General features: G+C 35.6%; 1 protein-coding gene across 1 annotated transcript; it reads right to left on the bottom strand.

The window, feature by feature from the left end:
• Positions 1–1323: 1323 nt before the first annotated feature.
• LOC149801064 (uncharacterized) lies at positions 1324–17473 on the bottom strand. Its single transcript, XM_089954243.1, has 4 exons — positions 17356–17473; positions 8564–9094; positions 6588–6768; positions 1324–1681 (listed from the first exon to the last, which is right to left on the bottom strand). The coding sequence occupies exons 2-4, from the start codon at positions 9052–9054 to the stop codon at positions 1592–1594; spliced, it is 762 nt and encodes a 253-aa protein (XP_089810369.1). The 5' UTR covers positions 9055–9094; positions 17356–17473; the 3' UTR covers positions 1324–1591.
• Positions 17474–20945: the final 3472 nt, after the last annotated feature.

Raw genomic sequence — 20945 nt, 5'->3', positions numbered from 1 at the left:
TATACACTGTAAAACGTCGACATAAGAAATGGAACATTAAACCACCACTGTATAATTCAACATATAAAATCTAAAATCTCGATCTAGAAAATGGGACTTTTAAGGACTTAGGTGAATTTTAGAGGAAAATACTATTTTGTATGAAAGGTTTGCATTAATTGCTTTATTATTGAAAATAAAAGGTCAGAATTCATATTATCACATACATGATAGTGATGATAGACCCCCTCCCCCGACAAGGTTTTCCGCGCAAGCGGGTAAATCTGATCTAGGGTCTGTTTGGTCGCTAGAGAGTATATGTGACCTTCATGGGGGTTTTCTTGAGCGCAGTTTGGGAACCTTTTGTGTCTAAATGATTCATGCTTATCAGAGAAATGGTCCACTCGCCCCCCCCCCAGCCTATCTGTGCTGCTGTGCCATAAAACAATGTTATTTACAAAAATAAACCAAACCTTTCTCTCCGAAATTTTTAATGAGCCTCAAATGAGCTGTGTTATAGTAATGTTTATAACTGTTGGCAACAGACGATTTTTAAACAACTCGAAATTCCAGACACGAGTCGGCACGTTTTGAACAGTAAATAACCAAAGGAAATTACTCTGCATCATCACCGCTTTGTAAGCGGCCCTGCTATCATGCGATTTACTATCTCCTTCTGGCTAGTATCTCTACGTCCACCAGCTTTAAGGGTATGTCTTTATGTTTAGAGTAACAAAAATGCTTCAAACACTTTGCCCCAGTTTTGTTATTTTTATCACTTACTAAGGCCAATCTTGATTGTAATTGTAATTTAAACGAAGTAAAATTCTTTCCTGAAAAAACAGTTAAGATGTGTTTTAGCTCAAAGTAAAATTGCCAGTATTTATTGGAGCACTTCGTTGTCAAGCCTTTAATTTCAGAGGTGCGTGGTTTTGCACTATGTCAATCTATTCAATTTCAAAAAATTTCCAGTGGTCCGCAATCACACAATGACTAAACAGAAGTGGTCGATTTTGAAAAATAACGGAACTCAAGTAATATGAACATCCTCAGCCTTTTCCATCTAGTCTACATAAAGTAACTGTCCAGCATTGCTCAGATTGTATTTATATTTGCTTCCTTTATTGAAACATTTTGTACGGTATTTGATAGTTCAAAATGTGGAAGTGAAAAGTGTTTGTGTTTTGAAAGAATTTTTTTTTTTATAAAAGAAAAAAAAAACACGTTACTTGCGAGAAGAAAAAAAATCCAACTGGATGATCTCGTCCATTTTTATCTTTGTGTGGTGTGTTTTTGCCAGGAATGTCAAAATTCTAACACTAAATGGAGAAATAAAAGGAGACAAAACATTATCAAGCCTGCTTTTTTCCTAATCTGAACAAAGAAGGTAATTGAACGCGTAAACAGTTAATAAGACGTTATAAATATTTTGTAATTTCAATCACACCAAAAATGATTGTATTTATTAATCATTCAACGTTCTGTAAGTACAGGGAAATAACATCATTAGTCCTAAATATTTTCGTCGTGTTTGAATTTTACAGGGTTAGACATTTTACAAGATTTACAGTATTCGGTGATTTATCACAGAAAAAAAAAAAGAAGTGCCAATTTAAAGACAGAATATGCTCCTTTTGGAATTCAGTTCCTCCGATCCATGCCGGCGTCTGTTTCTCAGCCGATTTGGATTGTGGTAAGGTACCTGTAATGAAGTCACAAAAACAACATAAATAATAATAACCTAATGGGCAAATTACCGTGTAATTTAAGTGAGAATTTATAAAGCGGACATGTTGGAAGGAAATGTAATGTTAACGTTTACTCCGTAACAAAATATTTTAGTCTAGTGTAGTGCGAGTGCATAAGGTAGAATGGTTAAAAGACTGTTCTAAGATTGGTTTCAGGTAGAATGGTTAAAAGACTGTTCTAAGATTGGTTTAAGGTAGAATGGTTAAAAGACTGTTCTTAGATTAGTTTAAGGTAGAATGGTTAAAAGACTGTTCTAAGATTAGTTTAAGGTAGAATGGTTAAAAGACTGTTCTAAGATTAGTTTAATGTATAATGGTTAAAAGACTGTTCTTAGATTAGTTTAAGGTAGAATGGTTAAAAGACTGTTCTAAGATTAGTTTAAGGTAGAATGGTTAAAAGACTGTTCTAAGATTAGTTTAAGGTATAATGGTTAAAAGACTGTTCTAAGATTGGTTTAAGGTAGAATGGTTAAAAGACTGTTCTTAGATTGGTTTAAGGTAGAATGGTTAAAAGACTGTTCTTAGATTGGTTTAAGGTAGAATGGTTAAAAGACTGTTCTTAGATTAGTTTAAGGCAGAATGGTTAAAAGACTGTTCTTAGATTGGTTTAAGGTAGAATGGCTAAAAGACTGTTCTAAGATTGGTTTAAGGTAGAATGGTTAAAAGACTGTTCTTAGATTAGTTTAAGGTAGAATGGTTAAAAGACTGTTCTAAGATTGGTTTAAGGTAGAATGGTTAAAAGACTGTTCTTAGATTAGTTTAAGGTAGAATGGTTAAAAGACTGTTCTAAGATTGGTTTAAGGTAGAATGGTTAAAAGACTGTTCTAAGATTGGTTTAAGGTAGAATGGTTAAAAGACTGTTCTTAGATTAGTTTAAGGTAGAATGGTTAAAAGACTTCTAAGATTGGTTTAAGGTAGAATGGTCAAAAGACTGTTCTTAGATTAGTTTAAGGTAGAATGGTTAAAAGACTGTTCTAAGATTGGTTTAAGATAGAATGGTTAAAAGACTGTTCTTAGATTAGTTTAAGGTAGAATGGTTAAAAGACTGTTCTTAGATTAGTTTAAGGTAGAATGGTTAAAAGACTGTTCTAAGATTGGTTTAAGGTAGAATGGTTAAAAGACTGTTCTTAGATTAGTTTAAGGTAGAATGGTTAAAAGACTGTTCTTAGATTAGTTTAAGGTAGAATGGTTAAAAGACTGTTCTAAGATTAGTTTAAGGTAGAATGGTTAAAAAACTGTACTTAGATTAGTTTAAGGTAGAATGGTTAAAAGACTGTTCTAAGATTAGTTTAAGGTAGAATGGTTAAAAGACTGTTCTAAGATTGGTTTAAGGTAGAATGGTTAAAAGACTTTTCTAAGATTAGTTTAAGGTAGAATGGTTAAAAGACTGTTCTAAGATTGGTTTAAGGTAGAATGGTTAAAAGACTGTTCTAAGATTAGTTTCTATTCATCCAGCTGCCGTTGTTTGAGATTACACAGTTGTGTTTTGTTTTTCGTTTTTACCCCTTTTAAAAAATATGAAGTTCATATACCCACATCAACAACAACCCTTTTTTGTTTTCAGTACCCGCAAGGCTGTAGGCAAAGAAGAAGTTATGAAATACAGTTAATTTTGAGATAACAGTCGGGTGTAACAAGTTCAATGTTGGCTATATTGTCCGACCTACAAATAACAACACTGTACAATAAATATTGATTTTCTTGTTTCCTCGCTTACCTTAAGATTTAATATTCAAATTATTTCGTTGTTGAACAAATTTGCTGCTGTATTTCTGTACACCTCTCTCTCTCTCTCTCTCTCTAAGCGCAAGCTTATAAAAAAATATGTACAAAAAAGCATTACATCGAATCCCGCATTCTGATTTAAAGTTGATTAATTTGCGGAATCTTTACTCCAGTTGAAGTATTATTCTGCTTAGCGTGACAAATCATGGCATATGCCTGCCAAAAGCTACCAATGAAAACCACGAGAAAATTACTTATCACCAAAATGCCGAACATTTTAGGAACCTCATGTGATGCATACCGTATATCAGTTTGTTGTTATTGTTGTTGTTATAGGGTTTCACTCCATTTTTCAGCACAAGATAGGCTATACATGGCGGCCAGTATTAATGGTGGAGGAAGAACCCAGGAAAACCCCGGAAAGAACCAATGGCCCACGAGAAGCTACCGGCAAGCTTTCTCAAATACCCACATTGGCTGAATCCAAGCCCGAGACTCGAACCCACGCAGACAGAGGTTAGATGGCAGTGATCTGTAACGGTGAGCGCTTTAGACCACTCGGCCACTCGGGGCCCCCATATCAGTTTGTAGCTTAGGTCCTATTTTAGAACAACGACTCAGAACTTGCAGATGAAGTATGCGCTGAAAGATCAGGGTTTGCGCTGCTAATTCTACCATTAATTTCATGCAAAAACAGCGTAGACCATGGTCAAATTTTGTTTGACTCCAAGCCTTATTTGAAAATATTCTGACCAATCAGAAAGCTGCATCGGTCGATTTGAGTTACTCGAAAAGTAAACTGTAGTCTGCCTGTGCATTATGTGACGGCGTATCTGTGTCGACTCTTTCGAACTAGAGTGTTCTTTATGCACGGGAATATGTGCTGATCAGAAGTTATGATCCGCTTTATAAACAGTCACATTTGTTTAACGTTGTTGGTAATATACATTATCCAGCTGTATTTACCGAATCTTTGCTTACCATGGGTCGTCGACCTTTGGCATATGTAACTATCTGAAATAGCATAATTTTTACCGCTACAATATCTGTTTCGATGCAGCTGATAGAAACAAAGCCAATCAGATTGACCGTTACATTTACCTAGCTAAATGATGGACATAACCATTTTTACGGTCTCTTTAGACCACTACATATTTCGCGTGTCAGTTTTTCGAATTTGAACCTCGGCACAAATAACCTACTTTTGTCGCTTTACCGTGAAACACCAAATTTAGTTTTATAGCATTCACACGTTTTTTTTTCTTCTTTCGATGCAGTGCATGTGGGCTTCATAAAAGTCGTGGTATTTAATAAATGTGATGTGATTTTGATTTTTAACGTAGCTTTAAAAAAAAAATTCCGTCATGTCGCTACGATGTCTGCAGTGTGGCAGTTTATAGTGATGTCTAGTACTGGGGCATCATGCTGCAGACATGTAGTATGATGTCCCACCCAGTCACATTATCCTGACACCAGGCCGACCAGTCCTAACACTAGCCTCTTAATGCTGAACGTCAAGCGAGGCAGCTGTTAATATCATTTTTGTAAGTCTCTGGTATGACTCGGCTAGGGATCGAACCCACGACCTCCCGCATCCGAGGCGAACGCTCTAACCACTAGGCCACCGGAATGGTGTATATTTAATAAATAACATATGTAACGAGCTCCTTCAACGGTCAAAACATCTCTGCTATTTATGAGATGCCAATATATGCCTCGGATTTATGTCGGCGCAGTAATTTCCAAAAAATCGAACATTTCGTTCGTCCGGATTGTCTACGCTAAAAAAAAAAAATAACAAAAAGAAAGACAAAAATCTCTTCAGACCACCTTAGCTGTTTCTACGATTGCATTTACGCAGAACTGATTGCGAACTAATTCGATACATTGCCGTCTGGCCGGACAATCAGTGTTTCGTAAATAACCGAGGTGGTCCGAATTACAAAAGATCCCAAAAGTGGTGATGCAATGAGATGCCAAAAATAATGTTCGAGGAGAGTTTTTGGAAATGAAGAGAGAAAGCGGGAAACATAAACACCACCGACCCCCTGTTGAATGAATATATGTGTTCATTTTGTTTTTATTGATGTATGCTCAGGGTTGAATATGAATCAATTTCCTTGATTCTCTGGTGCGGTAAAGCCATCCAGTATGCAATGTTTCATTTTGGAAAGATTATTACATTTTTTTATCAGGTCCACGTGATGGGAGTGGCGATTTTGTTACGTCCAGTATGAGTAAGGGTGCCTCGTGTAATGCGGAAGATGCATGTAATTGTAATGTCAGTACAAAGCTCATTATAGCTTGTGTTTATATATTGTTTTAATCATGATGACTCTAAATAAAGCTAATGCAAACTTATTTAAACACTTTAGCACGAAATAGCTACAAACCACAAATTTATATTCGTCTTATTGTAGCAGTGAACATACAGCTGACATTTCACCTCGACTCATTTTTCAAGTTAAGCAAGGACGGAAATAGTTGATTCTGATGTCTTGAGGAGAAGTAAAGTGATTGTGTTGTCACTTGGAATTTATAACAATGCTCGGCACTGTCTTCTTATGCAACAGGAACTTCACTAAGTCATACACTTTTGTAACAGATCACATGTTGGATGGATCGCCTCCGTCTTTCAGCTAAATTTACCATTTACAGCTAAATGTAACGAAGAATAGCCTTAAGTGGACACTTCTTATGAACTGAAGTATGAATTAGTTGTGAGGACATTTGAATTAAGTCAAATCAAGCTGCATCGGTTTTCAGGTTGCTTTGATTTGGGATAAGCTGGATGAACAACCCGCCCATGTCATTACTAATATTTGGTTTCACATGTCATCGCCCTGACTTGTCCGGTTTGCAAGGCATGAAGCGACTGATAGTACATAACTACTCCTTACAATGGACACCTGTCTCTTGCAGGTTAACTCCTTACAATGGACACGAATCTCTTGCAGGTTAATTCCTTACCTGCCAGGTTAACGGAGACAGTCCAGTTTGGTATCAAAAGGCATAATAGTACTAAATTTCACCTTTCGAGCAATTTTAGGTTATTTATTGAGGCAGACATAACGGCCCACTAAAAGTAGTAACAGAATAAGCTGTTTTTCATTGAAGGTCCACAAAGATACTCACCCCTAGATCTCGTGCATTATCGTAAAAGTATCTGTCAACACTGGGTTGGTTCCTTGGGAAGAGGAAACCGTAGATCCCCAAGCGTCGGGTGGTGTGGAGTCTCGGTGGCCCCACCTGCCACACTTCCTCCTGGTCCCCGTGCCGGATTCGGCTATCAATGTTGGCACTTGGTGGAGATTGCCTGTGAAATGATTTAATAGACAATATGTCACGTCCGGCGTAAAATAAAAATATGCGCACATGTGTATATTTGTTTCTTATTCGCCGTTTTAGCATAAAATAGTTACGCCTATCACACAGGATAAAATCACTTGTATAATACATTGCCCCCCCCCCCCCCCCCAAAAAAAAGGGGCAATGTCAGTATGCGGTACTTGTAGGGCTCGTAGTACTAATTCAGTTCCCATAGTAAACCTATGCAAACACTATGATTTTAAAAATTCAATAACTTAAACTTTTTGAGTGCTCATGATCAAACCTATATTTGTCATTATAGATAAAACCTGGATGTCATCTTCTGTGCAGAGGAAAGAATATGAGCCGCGGCATTTTCTGGACCAGCATTTGTTTGAAACATGTGCTTTCAGTTCCGCACCAAACAGTCAGGTGCTAATTTTAGTAATGAGTGTTCCAAACTCAAGACTGTTAAAGGACTGAATTTTCATCAATAAAACAATGTCTCTACTTTTTTCACTTACAACTAGGATAAGCTCTCAAAAGATTGCTTTTTCCTAAAACATAACTTACATTATTAACCAATCCTGTTCAAGCCAAACCCATATATACTCTATTTTATGTTCACCCATTCCCAGGCTGGTTTCCATTTCTCTATATCATTAGTACCGTGTGTCCTGTAGCACTTAGGTCATACGAACTCCATATCTTTCTACCATCAATGTATAACTGAATTTAAACGTACGACGGAAGCATGGCACTTCATTTGGTCAACCTGATCAGTCGTCTAATTATCAATGTTCATGAATAACATAGAGTGTTTATTAATAGCTTAAGTAGTTAATATATACTGATACAATAATCCTGAACATGCATCAGTTTATATTGTAAAGACTGACTTATTAAAAAAAACTATATAAAAAAAACACAAGGATACATTTCTAGTTGCCACAGCAATCTGAATTGTTTTATTATTTTTATAAAGCAATCTCAATTTTTCCTCGTGTCTCTTTTCATTGTCTCGTATTGATAGTACACCGCTTATATCGAAGTTGGTCAGCTGTCGATTAAATGAGCAAAGCTCTCCGTCTGGCCCATGTTTGCTGACACTCTAGAACCTCGCAGACTCGTTAGCTTGAATTAAACCAAGGGATCCACAACACATCTAAACTTTCCCATCATAACTGGAGATTTTTCAAAATTGTTGTTGTTTGTTTGTTTGCATGCTGTTGTTGTTTTTATCGATCTTCAGATATTTTAAAACATAGTTCAAATGAAATTAAAAGCTTATATAGGGAATAAATAGAAAGGCCCGTTTTAATTCTAATAAAAGCATATTATTTCCTCGATTACAGAAACTTTGTGATTTATTGAAGAGAACAGAATAATCCTTCACTCTGAAAGTTCGAAGCATGTGGACACCTGTCTACTTTTTTCCCTCTACTTGCGCAGACATTAAAACAACACCTGGACATGAGTGCTTATGATAAACAACATTTCATTGACCGCGATATTTGGCTGAAAGAAAGTTAATGCACATTTACCGAAACACCTTCGATCGAAATTTCCATAATATCGAAACATATAAATTCTCGTTGTCTCTTCTGTCATAACTCAAAGTTTTAAATTAGGAAAGCCTGCGAGACCAATAATTGGTTTTGTAAGAAGTCGATTTTCCGTCTAAGTGTCATGGTCTATGAAGTGTTGTGGAAACAGGTATGTTCTTCAAGATATTTTTTGTCATTGTTTGAAGATGACATCTGTAATAATTGTAGTAAAAATAGACCAAACGTAATTCTTACCTTGCTTTGCTAATGTTCAGACGCCGCCGTTTCATGTTCTGAAGGGAAACGAGTGTACTTAAGGTGGGTTCCATGCATTCTAACCAGAATGAGGCTGGGATATCGTCAATCATTGGCTCAATTCCACTCGCGCGTTGTGCTAACGCACTTCTTATTGCGTTGCTCTCCATGAGAGGCTTCCAGAATGACGACTTTTCGTAAATTTCGTCCAATGATTCGTTTCCACTTTCAAATTCACTATTTTCGAATCCAAGGCATATATTTAATACAGGACTCTCAGTAAATAATGGTGCAAGCAGGCCCTCCTGTTCAAGTACAGTCTCATAGGTGTTGGTTTCAAAGCATTTGGGATTCTTTGAGGAATGAGAACGATGTGGTTTGTATTGTCCCGTGGAATGACGAGTTTTCTTCGTTCTGAATGGGAAACAAATCCTCTGGAAGAATTTGGAGAAGACATTCTCGTTCTTCGACGGTTTACCTTCGCTAGACATGGTGACCAATGCAAGGGGCTCTACGGCATTTCTGCCAGGCCTGAAAGTAATCATACAAATTATATAATTATATTCTGAAATTCTGTAAGCTTTTCGAAAATTTTTTTTTTAAATCTTCTTTAGTTTGTCAGCTAGTTAATTATGTAATTTAAGCAGTACATGTTGTTATGTATATTAGATTTAATTTATATTTGATTTAATTTAATTATTTGTTTGTTGATTTTAATTTTTTATATTCCATTACATGCTGCTGTAATGCAATGTTATTTACTGGATTTGATATTTTCCAGAAATTCAGTTCAGTTTTTCAAAAACCTAATATTAGAACTTTGTATCGAAAAGCTGACCTAGTTCCTGTCCTTAGTTTAGGATTGGAAGTAAACAACTTTTTTTCCCAATTATTCATTCTTAGTGTTGGATTTATAGAGTGAAATCAAGGCTGTACTGGAAGTACGCGACTTTAGACATATAAATGGCCTCTACGTTGTTATTTTGACATTCTGATTATACTGGAATTGCTGAGTAGCCAGATTTAATAGTGATGTTTTGAGAAATAATTTCAGTTGGGCCTTTAAAACATTTAGACGTCAAGGTGTTTGTTTTGTTGTAACCAGTTTGAGTTGAAATTCTATTTTATTGAATTATTAATTCTTTTCCCTGTGAATATTTAGGTGCTCATACAGAATTCTTGGACAAAGACATTTATTAAAATTTTATTCGGAATTCAAACACCGGCATATTATTTTCTGTGGTTCTTCAAAGAACTGTTGACACTTCAGTACTATACTGATTACGGCATACATCATCGCCTTCCATTTTGGATTTTCGTCGGGATTCGAACTCAAATTCATTAGAACATTTTATAACTAGGACTTCTAATTTTTAATTATGGGATTATTTTTGGATTTGATTCTTAGAACCGTAAATTATTTTCCTCATTGTTAGTTTGCTTTTCTAGGGAAATAATTTTTAGTCAAATTTTACAAAGCTTGTTGTCGTCACTTTTTTCTTGTTACTATTTATGAGAGCCTAAACACGTAACAGTGAAATTGGGTTGCTCGTCCTGGGATATATTAATTTTTGGCTAAAATATTTCAGAAAACTTTGGGTTTTTAAAAAAAATTGAACTCCCCTAGTTTTTGAAAGTTTTTAAATCTTAAGTATTATTTTACAATCTTGAAATCTTTAGTGAAATCAGCAAGCTTTTTCTACAATGTCATCAAAAGTGGGCATCTTTCTTTCATATCCTACCCAGGAGCAATCAGACCTTTTGAAAAAAAGATGAACTGATTCAACTTGCCAGAAAAAATGATCTTTCTGAGTCAAAGGCTTCCTTAACAAAGCAAGAAATAAAAATATTTTGGTCCAGTATTTGATATAAAAGAATGTTTTTGATAAAAGTGCGTTGGTTTCGATTAATAAGTCTGTATCAGACTTTGACTTAAAAGCAAAGAAAATAAACTTAGAATACAAGATGGAATTATAGTTACAGAAGCTGGAACTTCAGAAAGATAAAGAAAAAAACAAATGCAGTTGTAATTGGAGAAAGAGAAATAAGAAATGAAGTTGAAGAAAGAGAAAAAACAAATGCAATTAGAAGAAGAGAAAGGGCAGATGCATTTACAATCGGAGAAAAAGGAAAGAGAAAGACAAATGCAGTTATAAAAAGAACAAATACAGTTACAGAAAGAGCAAATGTATTTACAATCGGAGAAGGAAGAGAGGGAATATCAATGTAGAATAAGAGAAATGGAGATAGCAAGTGAAAAGCACATTTCTACTTTGCATACAAATTCAAATTCTGATGTCACTAAGAATATTAGGATAGTGCCCCTTTCAGAGAAAAAGTAGACAAATATTTTCCTCGTTTTGAAAAAATAGCGGAACATTTTAAATGACCAAGGGAGCATTATTACAATGTGTACTTACTGGTAAAGCTAGTGATATTTACCATTCACTGTCACTACAGCAAAGTGCTGACTATGATATGGTTAATGAATGCATCTTAAAGGGTTATGATCTAGTCCCTGAGGCGTATAAGCAAACATTCAGAAACAATAAAAAGAAGCTGGACAAACTCGTGTCAAATTTGCAAGAGAAAAAGAGCAGCTATTTGACAGATGATGCTTAGGCAAGAACGTTGAACGAGATTATGAAAGTCTCAAACAACTTGTATTACTTGAAGAGTTCAAGAACTGTGTCCATAGTGACAATAAGACTTATCTTCATGAGCATAAAGTCGAACCCTTGAAAAATGCTGCTCGTGCTGCTGACGAGTATTCTTTAGCTCATAAATTTCCTTGTGTAGGCAAGTCTTCCACTCAGCGGTCTTCTGGCAGAAAAGTATTTCAATCTAATACAAGCCCTTCTAAATCTCAATATGGCACAACTTTTAAAACTCTAGCTTCAGGTAAGCTTGATCAAAGATTATTGTCTCGTCCTACGTATACCTATTACAAGAAGAAAGGACACGTTATTTCTGATTGCTACAAATTAAAAAATAAGGCTCAGAATCAAGACAGACCTATTCTAAATACTCTTTTTTCTAACAGATCAAGGTCATAATCATGTTTTGAAAGCAGTACATTTGTTGGATCTAATAAACCCCAATCGGACCTGATTATGGAGCATTATGAACCATTCATATCGAAGGGTTCTAAATCACTCTTGTGTGATTTGGCGAATCCCTTTCTTAATAAAATTTTAAGAGACACATGAGCCTTTTAGAATATTTTGTTGTCAGGTCCTTGGCCTTTTTCTGAGAAGTCTTCTTCTAATGGAAGTGTTCTTATTCAGTGAATAGAGTGCCGCTTTGTTAATGGTCCTCTTCATTGTGAAACTTTGTCATCAGACTTAGTCTCAGGACCCATGATAGTCGGAAGATTATCTGTTTTACCCGTTGAGGGCATTCATTTATTACTAGGCAACGACCAAGCCGGAGACAAGATTGTGGTTAATCCACTTGTAACTGAGAAGCCTTGTTTGGATCAGAAAGTCGATCTAATTGAAAAAGAATTCCCTGATTTATACCCCGCTTGTGCAGTTACCAGAGCTATGGCAAAGAAAGCTCTTGAAAATGACGTTGATAAGTAAAGAATTCCTTTAACTGGCACATGTATTGGTTAGGCTTTTGATAATGTCGCTTTCACTCACTGTTTGGATCAATCAAAAGGTATTGATCACAGTGATCCTCTTTTAACGACTCATTCTCTTTATTCTAATCAGGGTGACAAATGACAATCACTTGTCGTCGAACGGGAAAAAGAGCCCGAGATCTCCTGCTTGTTTCAACAGGCCTTTAGTGAACATGAAACCACTGAAGTTCCTGCTATTTAATTAAAAATGGAATTATTGTGAGAAAATGGAGACCTCCCAAGGTATCTGCTGGTGACGAGTGGTCAGTATGCCAAGTATGTTACCAAATTTGACCTTCTGAGAGTATTTTGGCAAATTCCACTAACGGAAAGAGTAAGAGGAATTTCGGCATTCGTGACTCCAGATGGACTTTACCAATATAAAGTGATGCCGTTTGGAATGATGAGTTTGCCAAGTACTTTTCAACGTCTAATGAAAATGATCACCTGTGGTCTAGATAATAGTGATGTTTACATCGATCATCTACAACAATTCGGAAATTCCTTGTCAGACTCACAGATGCAAGTTTGACAATTAATTTATCCAAAAGTGAGTTCTGTCGTGCTAGTTTAACTTTTCTGGGACATATTATGGGACACGGACAAATTAAACCTATATATGCTAAGGTCAAGGCTATCTCTGAATTCCCTGTACCTGTTAGTAAAAGGCAACTGATGCGATTTTTATGTATGGCTGGATACTATCGGAAATTTTGTTCCGATTTTTCCATAAATGCTGAACCCCTGACAAATATATTGAGCAAGAAAAACAAGTTTATTTGGACTGAGAAATGTCAGGAGGCTTTTGATTAGTTAAAAGCCATACTTAAAAGCGCACCAGTTCTTAGAGCTCCAAATTTCAGCCAATAATGTAAACTGTCTGTTGATGCAAGTGATGCTGGGGTTGGAGCAGTATTGATTCAAGAAGACGAAAATGGTGTTGATCACCCAGTGTGCTATGTTTCTAATAAATGAAATTAGCACTTAAGAAATTACTCAACAATCGTGAAGGAATGTGTGGCGTTGATAGTGGCATTACAACATTTGAAAGTTTACATTAGTTCAGCTCCTTCTTCGAGTATTGTGTTTAGTGATCACAACCTACTTACTTTCATCGGCAAGACGAAAAATAAAAATCAAAGACTAATAAAGTTTGTTGTTACAGGAATATAATACTGACATCAGACACATCAAGGGAAAAAATAATTTAAAAGCAGACGCACTTTCCCGTGTATAGAGATGTATTGTTTCATGTACACTGTGTACAATTCATAAGAGTTCTTCTTAAGTTTTTTTTTTTAAAACCTCATGTATATAGCTATGGTAAAAAGAAGCTTATTATATAACTCTTTCTTTTTCTTTATGAGGGAAGGTTATGTAATTTATATTTGATTTAATTTAATTGTTTCTATGTTGGTTTTAAAAAAAAATTATTCCGTTACACGCTATTGTAATGTAAGTTTATTTACTGGATTTTATATTTTCAAGAAATTCAGTTAAGTTTTTCGAAAACGTAATCTTAGAACTTTTTATATAGCAGCTGATCTAGTTCCTGTCATTATCTCGGGATTGGAAGTAAACAACTTTAAAAAAAAATAATTCATTCTTAGTTTGGGATTTATAGAGTGAAATCGAGGCTGTACTGGGAGTACATGTCTTCAGTACTATACTGACTACGGCAGTATCGCCCTCCATTTTGGATTTTCGTCGGGATTCGAACTGATATTCAATATATTATTTTGCTACTAGGACTTCTAATTTTTATTTCTTGGATTATTCTTGGATTAATTTTGGATTTGATTCTTAAAACTGTAAGTTCTTTTCATCATTCTTACCTTGTTTTTCGGGGGGGGGGGGGGTTGTTAAATTTTACAAAGCTTGTCTTCACGTTTTTCTTGTTACTGTTTATGAGAGCCTAAACACGTAACAATGTCTAAAATATAATTTTTACAAAATTGAACATAATATATGTATTCCGCATGTGTCTTTTGTTCTACCACACAGCAACACATCAAAGTTATTTAGTGCCAAGTCATTGTGAGTACAGATCCTTTCCCATGGGCAAACTACGGTAGCCGACCTGGGTTGATTCGATGGTAGAATTCAACCCGCACCCTTTTAATCGCGAAACCGTCACGCTAACCGCTGCACCAATGGTTTGGGAAACAACTCAGTTGCGCATATATAAATCGTACTCCCGTTTGTCACCATTTCTTCTTTTTTTCGTTTGCTTCTTGGTTTATTTGTCAGTCAGTTTGTTAGCTTCTAAATCAATGAACCTTTTTCTTACCTAACAAGCACGGTTTATCAGATTGTTTGACAATTAGCTTGACAGTCGTGAATATATCACGTGTTTCTCTAAAGACATCAAGCAACAATATAGAAGATGGTGTCAGCGTTAAAATTTGTTATATATATATATGCTAGTTCAAGAAGAGAAAAGCAAGCGCTCGTCATTATGATAATACATTTATCCGTACATCTAAGGCGAATCTTTACAATATGTTTCCGAATATTAACAATACTTGTTGTGTATATGCAATAATATTGCAAATAAACGCGATTAAGTTATGTGGATTCGCAAAATGTAATGCAAATAATGTATAAATGTACCAGTTTGCAATAATGTTAACAAATGCACATATCACAAAAAATTCACACCTAAATGATGGATTTCAAAATAAAATGAAAATATTGCGTATAAGTAGTTCATTTCATTCATTTAAATGTATGTTACTAAGGTGGCAAAAAATAATATATTTTGTAAAAAATTTAAAACAAACACTAACAATTTACTGTAAAATTTAAGTGTTCGTATCATGTACCCGTCGTTTTTGGAAACGTATCTTAAACTTTATATTCTGACGATAAGACCACTTCCTTTTGAAAAGGAAAACTCGTCTATGATTTACATTTAAAAAAAGTGTTGGCATATATGACATTACAACTTAAATGCGGTGTTTATTGAAATTTTGTTCAATTTTCAAAATACATTAAAACACTTACGACAAATTAAATTTATCTGAAAAATGGTGAGATCAATGCTCCTAATGGACTTTGTGTGCTTAACCTTACTGCTGATTTACTCCCCAAAAATAGGCCATAGTGGGGTTCCTCATGGGCACCTTACCACAGAAGGAAATGCTTATTCACCGAAAATGAATGAAAATGTATGCAAATGAAATTGTCAATTAATTATACAATTGAAACTATCAACTTCGTTTAGTTTATTATGAATTTATCTTCTAAGAAAAGGATGCGTGGTGAAGTCGGAAATAAAATTATTTATAAAAGCTACGTCTCTAGGACAGGGCCAACCCAACCATATAGGCGCCAGGCTTTGGGCGCCCAGTTCGACGGAATTGGTTTTTTTTTTCCGGGGAGGGTTCACCAAAGCCAAAGCTTGCCTTATGCACTAAAAAAAATGGTGCAGGCCCTGCTACCAAACAGATATGGTTGAATATAGTTGTGTGCTCCCGTGTGTCCAACAATGGTCAAGAGTAGGATTCCATTGCTTAATCACTTTAACTATAATTTAATTGTTTAAAAATATAATTAAATCATTAAAAATATAACAAGAAAATAATGAGTGAAGTTATGATGAATCTTTAACATCCTTAATTAAAATACATTTGGCAATTCATTTTTAACATACTTTTAACGACTGAAATTATGATGCATACCAAGCAGGGAACCAGACTAAGAACATTTAAATGGACTTGACGGGTCTTTTCTACTTTTCCTTAAAGTCCGCGGACACCAAGGAAATTGCGTTAAAAAAATATAAAAAGAGGCGCCGGTCTGCATAATTTGTTTTATCTCCCTATTTGTTGACAAAGCGTATTAAAAACCGAGACCTAAGTTTCGCGCCGATAAGTATTTGACTATTTGGCACCAAGGTTAACTAATGCCAAGATATTTGGCACTAAAGTTAAGAAATGCCAAGATATTTGGCACTAAAGTTAACTAATGCCAAGATATTTGGCACTAAAGTTAACAAACGCAAAGATTAAACCGCAGTTCATAAACACTGGAATATTAACTATAAAAGAAAATGAATACAAATGTATATTTTGCAAATGAGTAGTTAATTCCTGTACATTTTTGCGATGAACATTCTTTTTTATTTCTATTAATTTTCGTTGATATTTAGGCTTTCATATCAGTTAACATCCGTACTGTCACACCATGAGTGTTTTTCGTGGATATTTAGGCTTTCATATCAGTTAACACCCGTACTGGCACACCATGAATGTTTTCGTTGATATTTAGGCTTTCATATCAGTTAACACCCGTACTGGCTCACCATGAATGTTTTCGTTGATATTTAGGCTTTCATATCAGTTAACACCCGTACTGGCTCACCATGAATGTTTTCGTTGATATTTAGGCTTTCATATCAGTTAACACCCGTACTGGCACACCATGAATGTTTTCGTGCTAACTTTACGAAACACTTCCATTTAAATGGAAATGGTACGAAAGGGACCCGATAAATTGTTGTACTAGTAAATGTAAAATAAAACATAAAGACGACGAGATATATATCAGCAGACAATTCATATATTTATATATTGCTTATTTGTAGGATACACTATTTATTAATACAGTAACTTAAATGATGTTAAAATAAAGGAGAAAAGGCTTAAATTACGAACCGCTTTTGGATATTCTACCGTTATCAGACGTCTTTTGAGAACAAAACTATTTTATGTCTATAGACATTAAGGCCTCTTTTGGCCCTCCTTAATGTCTGCGAGAGTCAACTTTGATGAGACCTACTACACTTATTGCTTGGAAGACATCAAAGATTTGTTTTTTTCGCAACTTAAAACCGCAGCAAATCTGAAACTCACCGGTCATAAAAGGACACATTCGTTTGAATCGACTAAGCCCCAGAATTTTAGATTCGTGTGGGACTGTAAATCAAATACTAACAACTGGGCTCTGTTATGCTCGGTGCCAGAGTCTAAAGTAAATTGGTGTATGCCGGAAAGCTCTGGCGTGGTCTGAAGAAAGGTTCAAGCTGCACACTTGAGGTTCCTTTTGGGATGGTTTTTCTGAGACAGATAATGTTGAAAAAAGCTAATTTTTTAACGGGTTCATACCTATACACTCATGGCAGTTACCCCCCCCCCCACTTATTAGATGATAACTTGTATACAACCTGTATGCAAAATCTGAAGCTATCCTTGTATTCTCCTGTGTCAGTAATTTGCGTGCGGCTCGAACATGATGCGGATACGGCTTAAGCCAAATGTCTTGACGACGGTCAGCTATAGTGACGTCATCATAAAACCCTAACTAGTGACGTTATTGATGATGTAATTCGAACTATATGAGACTGTCAAATTCATTGCTTTATCATTGCTTTTTCACTTGTAAACGGTATATTCTTGATATTTACTTTAATAAAACTGGAAGAAAAATCTCATGGATTAGTTCTTACTTTGTAGAAAATGACAAGTACTGTGGGAAAGGAAATATTGAATGTTTTTGAAGCTTTATTAAAGGAACGATAAATAACATGACATCAAATACCACAAAATAGAAATTGACATAGGTCCGTATTTTCTCATATTTAATATAATTCAGAGATATCAACACTATTGAAAATAGAGAAGGAAAACTAAAAGGCTCTATTGCTTTTAAGCAGTGAACATTCTGTCAAACAGAGTGTTTGGAGTTTTCTCAAAATAAAGGTTGTTAAATACAATTTTCATTAGATTTCACACATGGAAAGTCGCTTTCAATTACCGGGCGGCGTAAAAATTGTGTCAGAATTTCTGCTACGGGTTCACAAATGAATTATCATGGCTATGTGTTAGTTATGCGATATGCGCAAGTTTAATAACCTGAGATATTGTAGGACTGGGGGACGAAAAGGGTATTAGAAAACAAATCGTGGGCGTTTAGCACCCGATATTTCTATGTCAACAGACTTTGAGTTCACCACACTATGTTGTCACTGGTTTCACATATGATAGTGATGTCAATCTGATTTTTGCATGACTGCCATTTCTTTTCAGATTTTTATATAATAAACTTTTTTCTTCTTCAAATTGGGTAGCATGTATTTCGCTTGTGTGCCTCTTTACCCACCATTCCCGTTTCTTCTTCTTCATCAAAATGTTGTACCATACGGATAACTGTATGCAACGTTTTCAACCGCTCAAAGGATCACACTCCTATCTGAACCAAATCTCGTATAACACGTCGTGTTTAAATATACAGTAGGGGGCCCCGAGTGGCCGAGTGGTCTAAAACCCTACAACAACAACAACATAAATATAGTGTTGCGGTGCTTTCAGGACAACACTAATCATCATCATGCTGCTACATATTTTCAGCCATGTTGAATACATTTTCCATAGTTATGAATCTTATTAAATGGGAATTCACGTCGGATTTAGAACAGTATTTTAAACAATTTTAACTGGAAATTTAGCTGCTTCTTGACAGCATGCCGTTGCTAAAACAAAAAGTACCATTATTTCATCTAGTGAAGGAAAATTTACTGAAAAGCGCAAAACGTTCTAAAGTTCAATCTAAATTTACCTGGATATATTACATGGCTGTATTTCCTGGGACATATTCATATTGTGCTTCAATGAATTTTGCGGACATTCTACCTCGAAAATATTGCCAAAATCTGTCACACTGAATATACGGTAGTCCGATAAATCAGCCACCCCACCACCACCCAAATCTGGGTTGATACACGTACTGATTGATGGACGATATGTTACCCGAAAATAAATATCATCACGGGTGAAGGGTGGATTTATCAGCTTAAATATACGTATGCCCATTATTCCGGAATCTTAGTGGCGCAGTGGTTAAGAAGGTTTGTGTGGTAATTGTCCTTGCTTCGATTCGTTTTTTCTTGTTTCTTTTCGCAAATATATTTTCATTGTTCATTTACCTTATGACACATTAAATACAATCAATTTTCGATTTACGTTATTTCATTGTTTCTCTAAATTGATTTCAAAATCTTCCCGCTCTATCATTGTAATATGAAATTCTTCTCGCGCTGATTCATTTTATTTTCTTTAAAAAAAAATGTTTCATTTCAGTGTTCAGGGTGGCACGATAAATACAAACAGTTTTATTTTCTTCCTTTACTTGCTAGATTTTTAAATTTTTAAATTTCCAAAGTTCTATCCCATCGCTCCACCACCACCACCACCATCCAATCCCTTCTTTGTGATACATTTACTGGTTCCGTACTGCCTAGCCTTTGTTATCAAAATTTAGAGCATGTGATGGTTGTTATGGTTGGGGTGGGGAGCTCCCAATATTTAATTTAAACCATTACAGAAGTCCCACTCAGTCTCGATTTTGGTTAAAAGTTAAATTAGTGAAAGATAGATGTAAAGCTCCGAGCCCCCCGGTCAGCAGTGCCGACGGTTAGATGGTTAAATATACAAAAAGGCTGAAGTTCAATGAATAACAATTTAATAATAATTCACAAATCATATGATTCAAATTCCCAATTACACTCCTTCCTCTCGACCCTTTAATAGCCTATTGCATTACTTGGTTAGAAGTGTGAGATCGATTTCCACCTATCCTTGTATTCTACTCATCTGTGGTATTCTTCTCTCCTATTTCTCCCAATTCCTTCTCCTCTTCCTCCCCGACATTCTCCAAATTCCTTCTCCTCCACGACTTTTCTATTCTCTTTCTCCTCCTCCACTTTCTCCTCCAGACTCCTTTTCCTCCTCCACCACCTGCTCTCCACCGACTAGACTGCCGTCGACTTGGACTATTTCAGCTAGTCTCACTTCGGTCTCCAACTCTTGAAAACTCTGGACTCGATCGAACACGATGTTTTGTGTCCTCTAAAAAGCTTCCCGTGAAACCACAAGGACGGTACACTATTTTCTTTAGCCCTCTCATCCACACTACAAACAGCCTATCATCAGATAACGGCTATTAAATTGCTTCGGTCACGCATTCATTGACTTGGAGATACCCATACTTTTTGTATGGTAAAACAAACGTCATAATACAGCACGGTCTCAATTACTTCTTATATAAACATTAATAAATTATGTGACATCAATACAAGTAGTGAAGGGGGATACTATAGCGACAATGGGAATTAGCATTACAGACCCCCCTGGGAACATATAGCGACAATGGAAATTTAACATGGAGAAAAATCGTGGGAACATATAGCGACAAGGGAAATTAACATGGAGAAAAATCGTGGGACTGTTTAGCGACAAGGGAAATTAACATGGAGAAAAATCGTGGGACTGTTGAGCGTCAAGGGGAATTGAACATGGGAATAGAGTGTGGGTCTATCTAGGGACTAGGGGAATTTAACATATGGAAATTGAACATGGTGGGTCTGTATAGCGTCAAGGGGAATTGAACATGGCGGGATTGTCTAGGGACAATGATGGTAGAGGGTCAAACACAACAGAGACAGAAACATACATACACTAGTACAAGCGTGAGATTTATATATAAAGCATTACCAAGACCTGAAATCTTGCTGGGGTGTTCAAAAATTTGCATAATTGTAATGATGCTATAAATAGCTATAATCAAGGAAATGCTCAACGACAAAATGGATGTGACTAAAAGTAACGCTAAAATGACGAAATTGTCCCAGAATTTAAAGGAAAATAAACATATCCCCGAAAATTAAGTTACAATGGTTTAGACTAAAATGGATAAAATTAGTAACTACTTACAATATCAACTTCTGTGACGATCGTGAATAAATACCTATGTATCTAT

This window comes from Sinohyriopsis cumingii, chromosome 4 (assembly GCF_028554795.1).
Source record: "Sinohyriopsis cumingii isolate HCF-2022 chromosome 4, ASM2855479v2, whole genome shotgun sequence".
Taxonomy (NCBI): Eukaryota; Metazoa; Mollusca; class Bivalvia; order Unionida; family Unionidae; genus Sinohyriopsis; species Sinohyriopsis cumingii.
Note: the sequence above shows the minus strand (reverse complement) of the source record. Positions and strands in the feature narration are given on the sequence as shown.

Coding starts and splice junctions, on each gene's coding strand:
- LOC149801064 (XM_089954243.1), bottom strand. CDS start 9,054: ATGTCTAGCGAAGGTAAACCGTCGAAGAACGAGAATGTCTTCTCCAAA. Junction 6,769..8,563: donor CTGAACATTAGCAAAGCAAG/GTAAGAATTACG, acceptor ATCATTTCACAG/GCAATCTCCACCAAGTGCCA. Junction 1,682..6,587: donor ATAATGCACGAGATCTAGGG/GTGAGTATCTTT, acceptor ACTTCATTACAG/GTACCTTACCACAATCCAAA.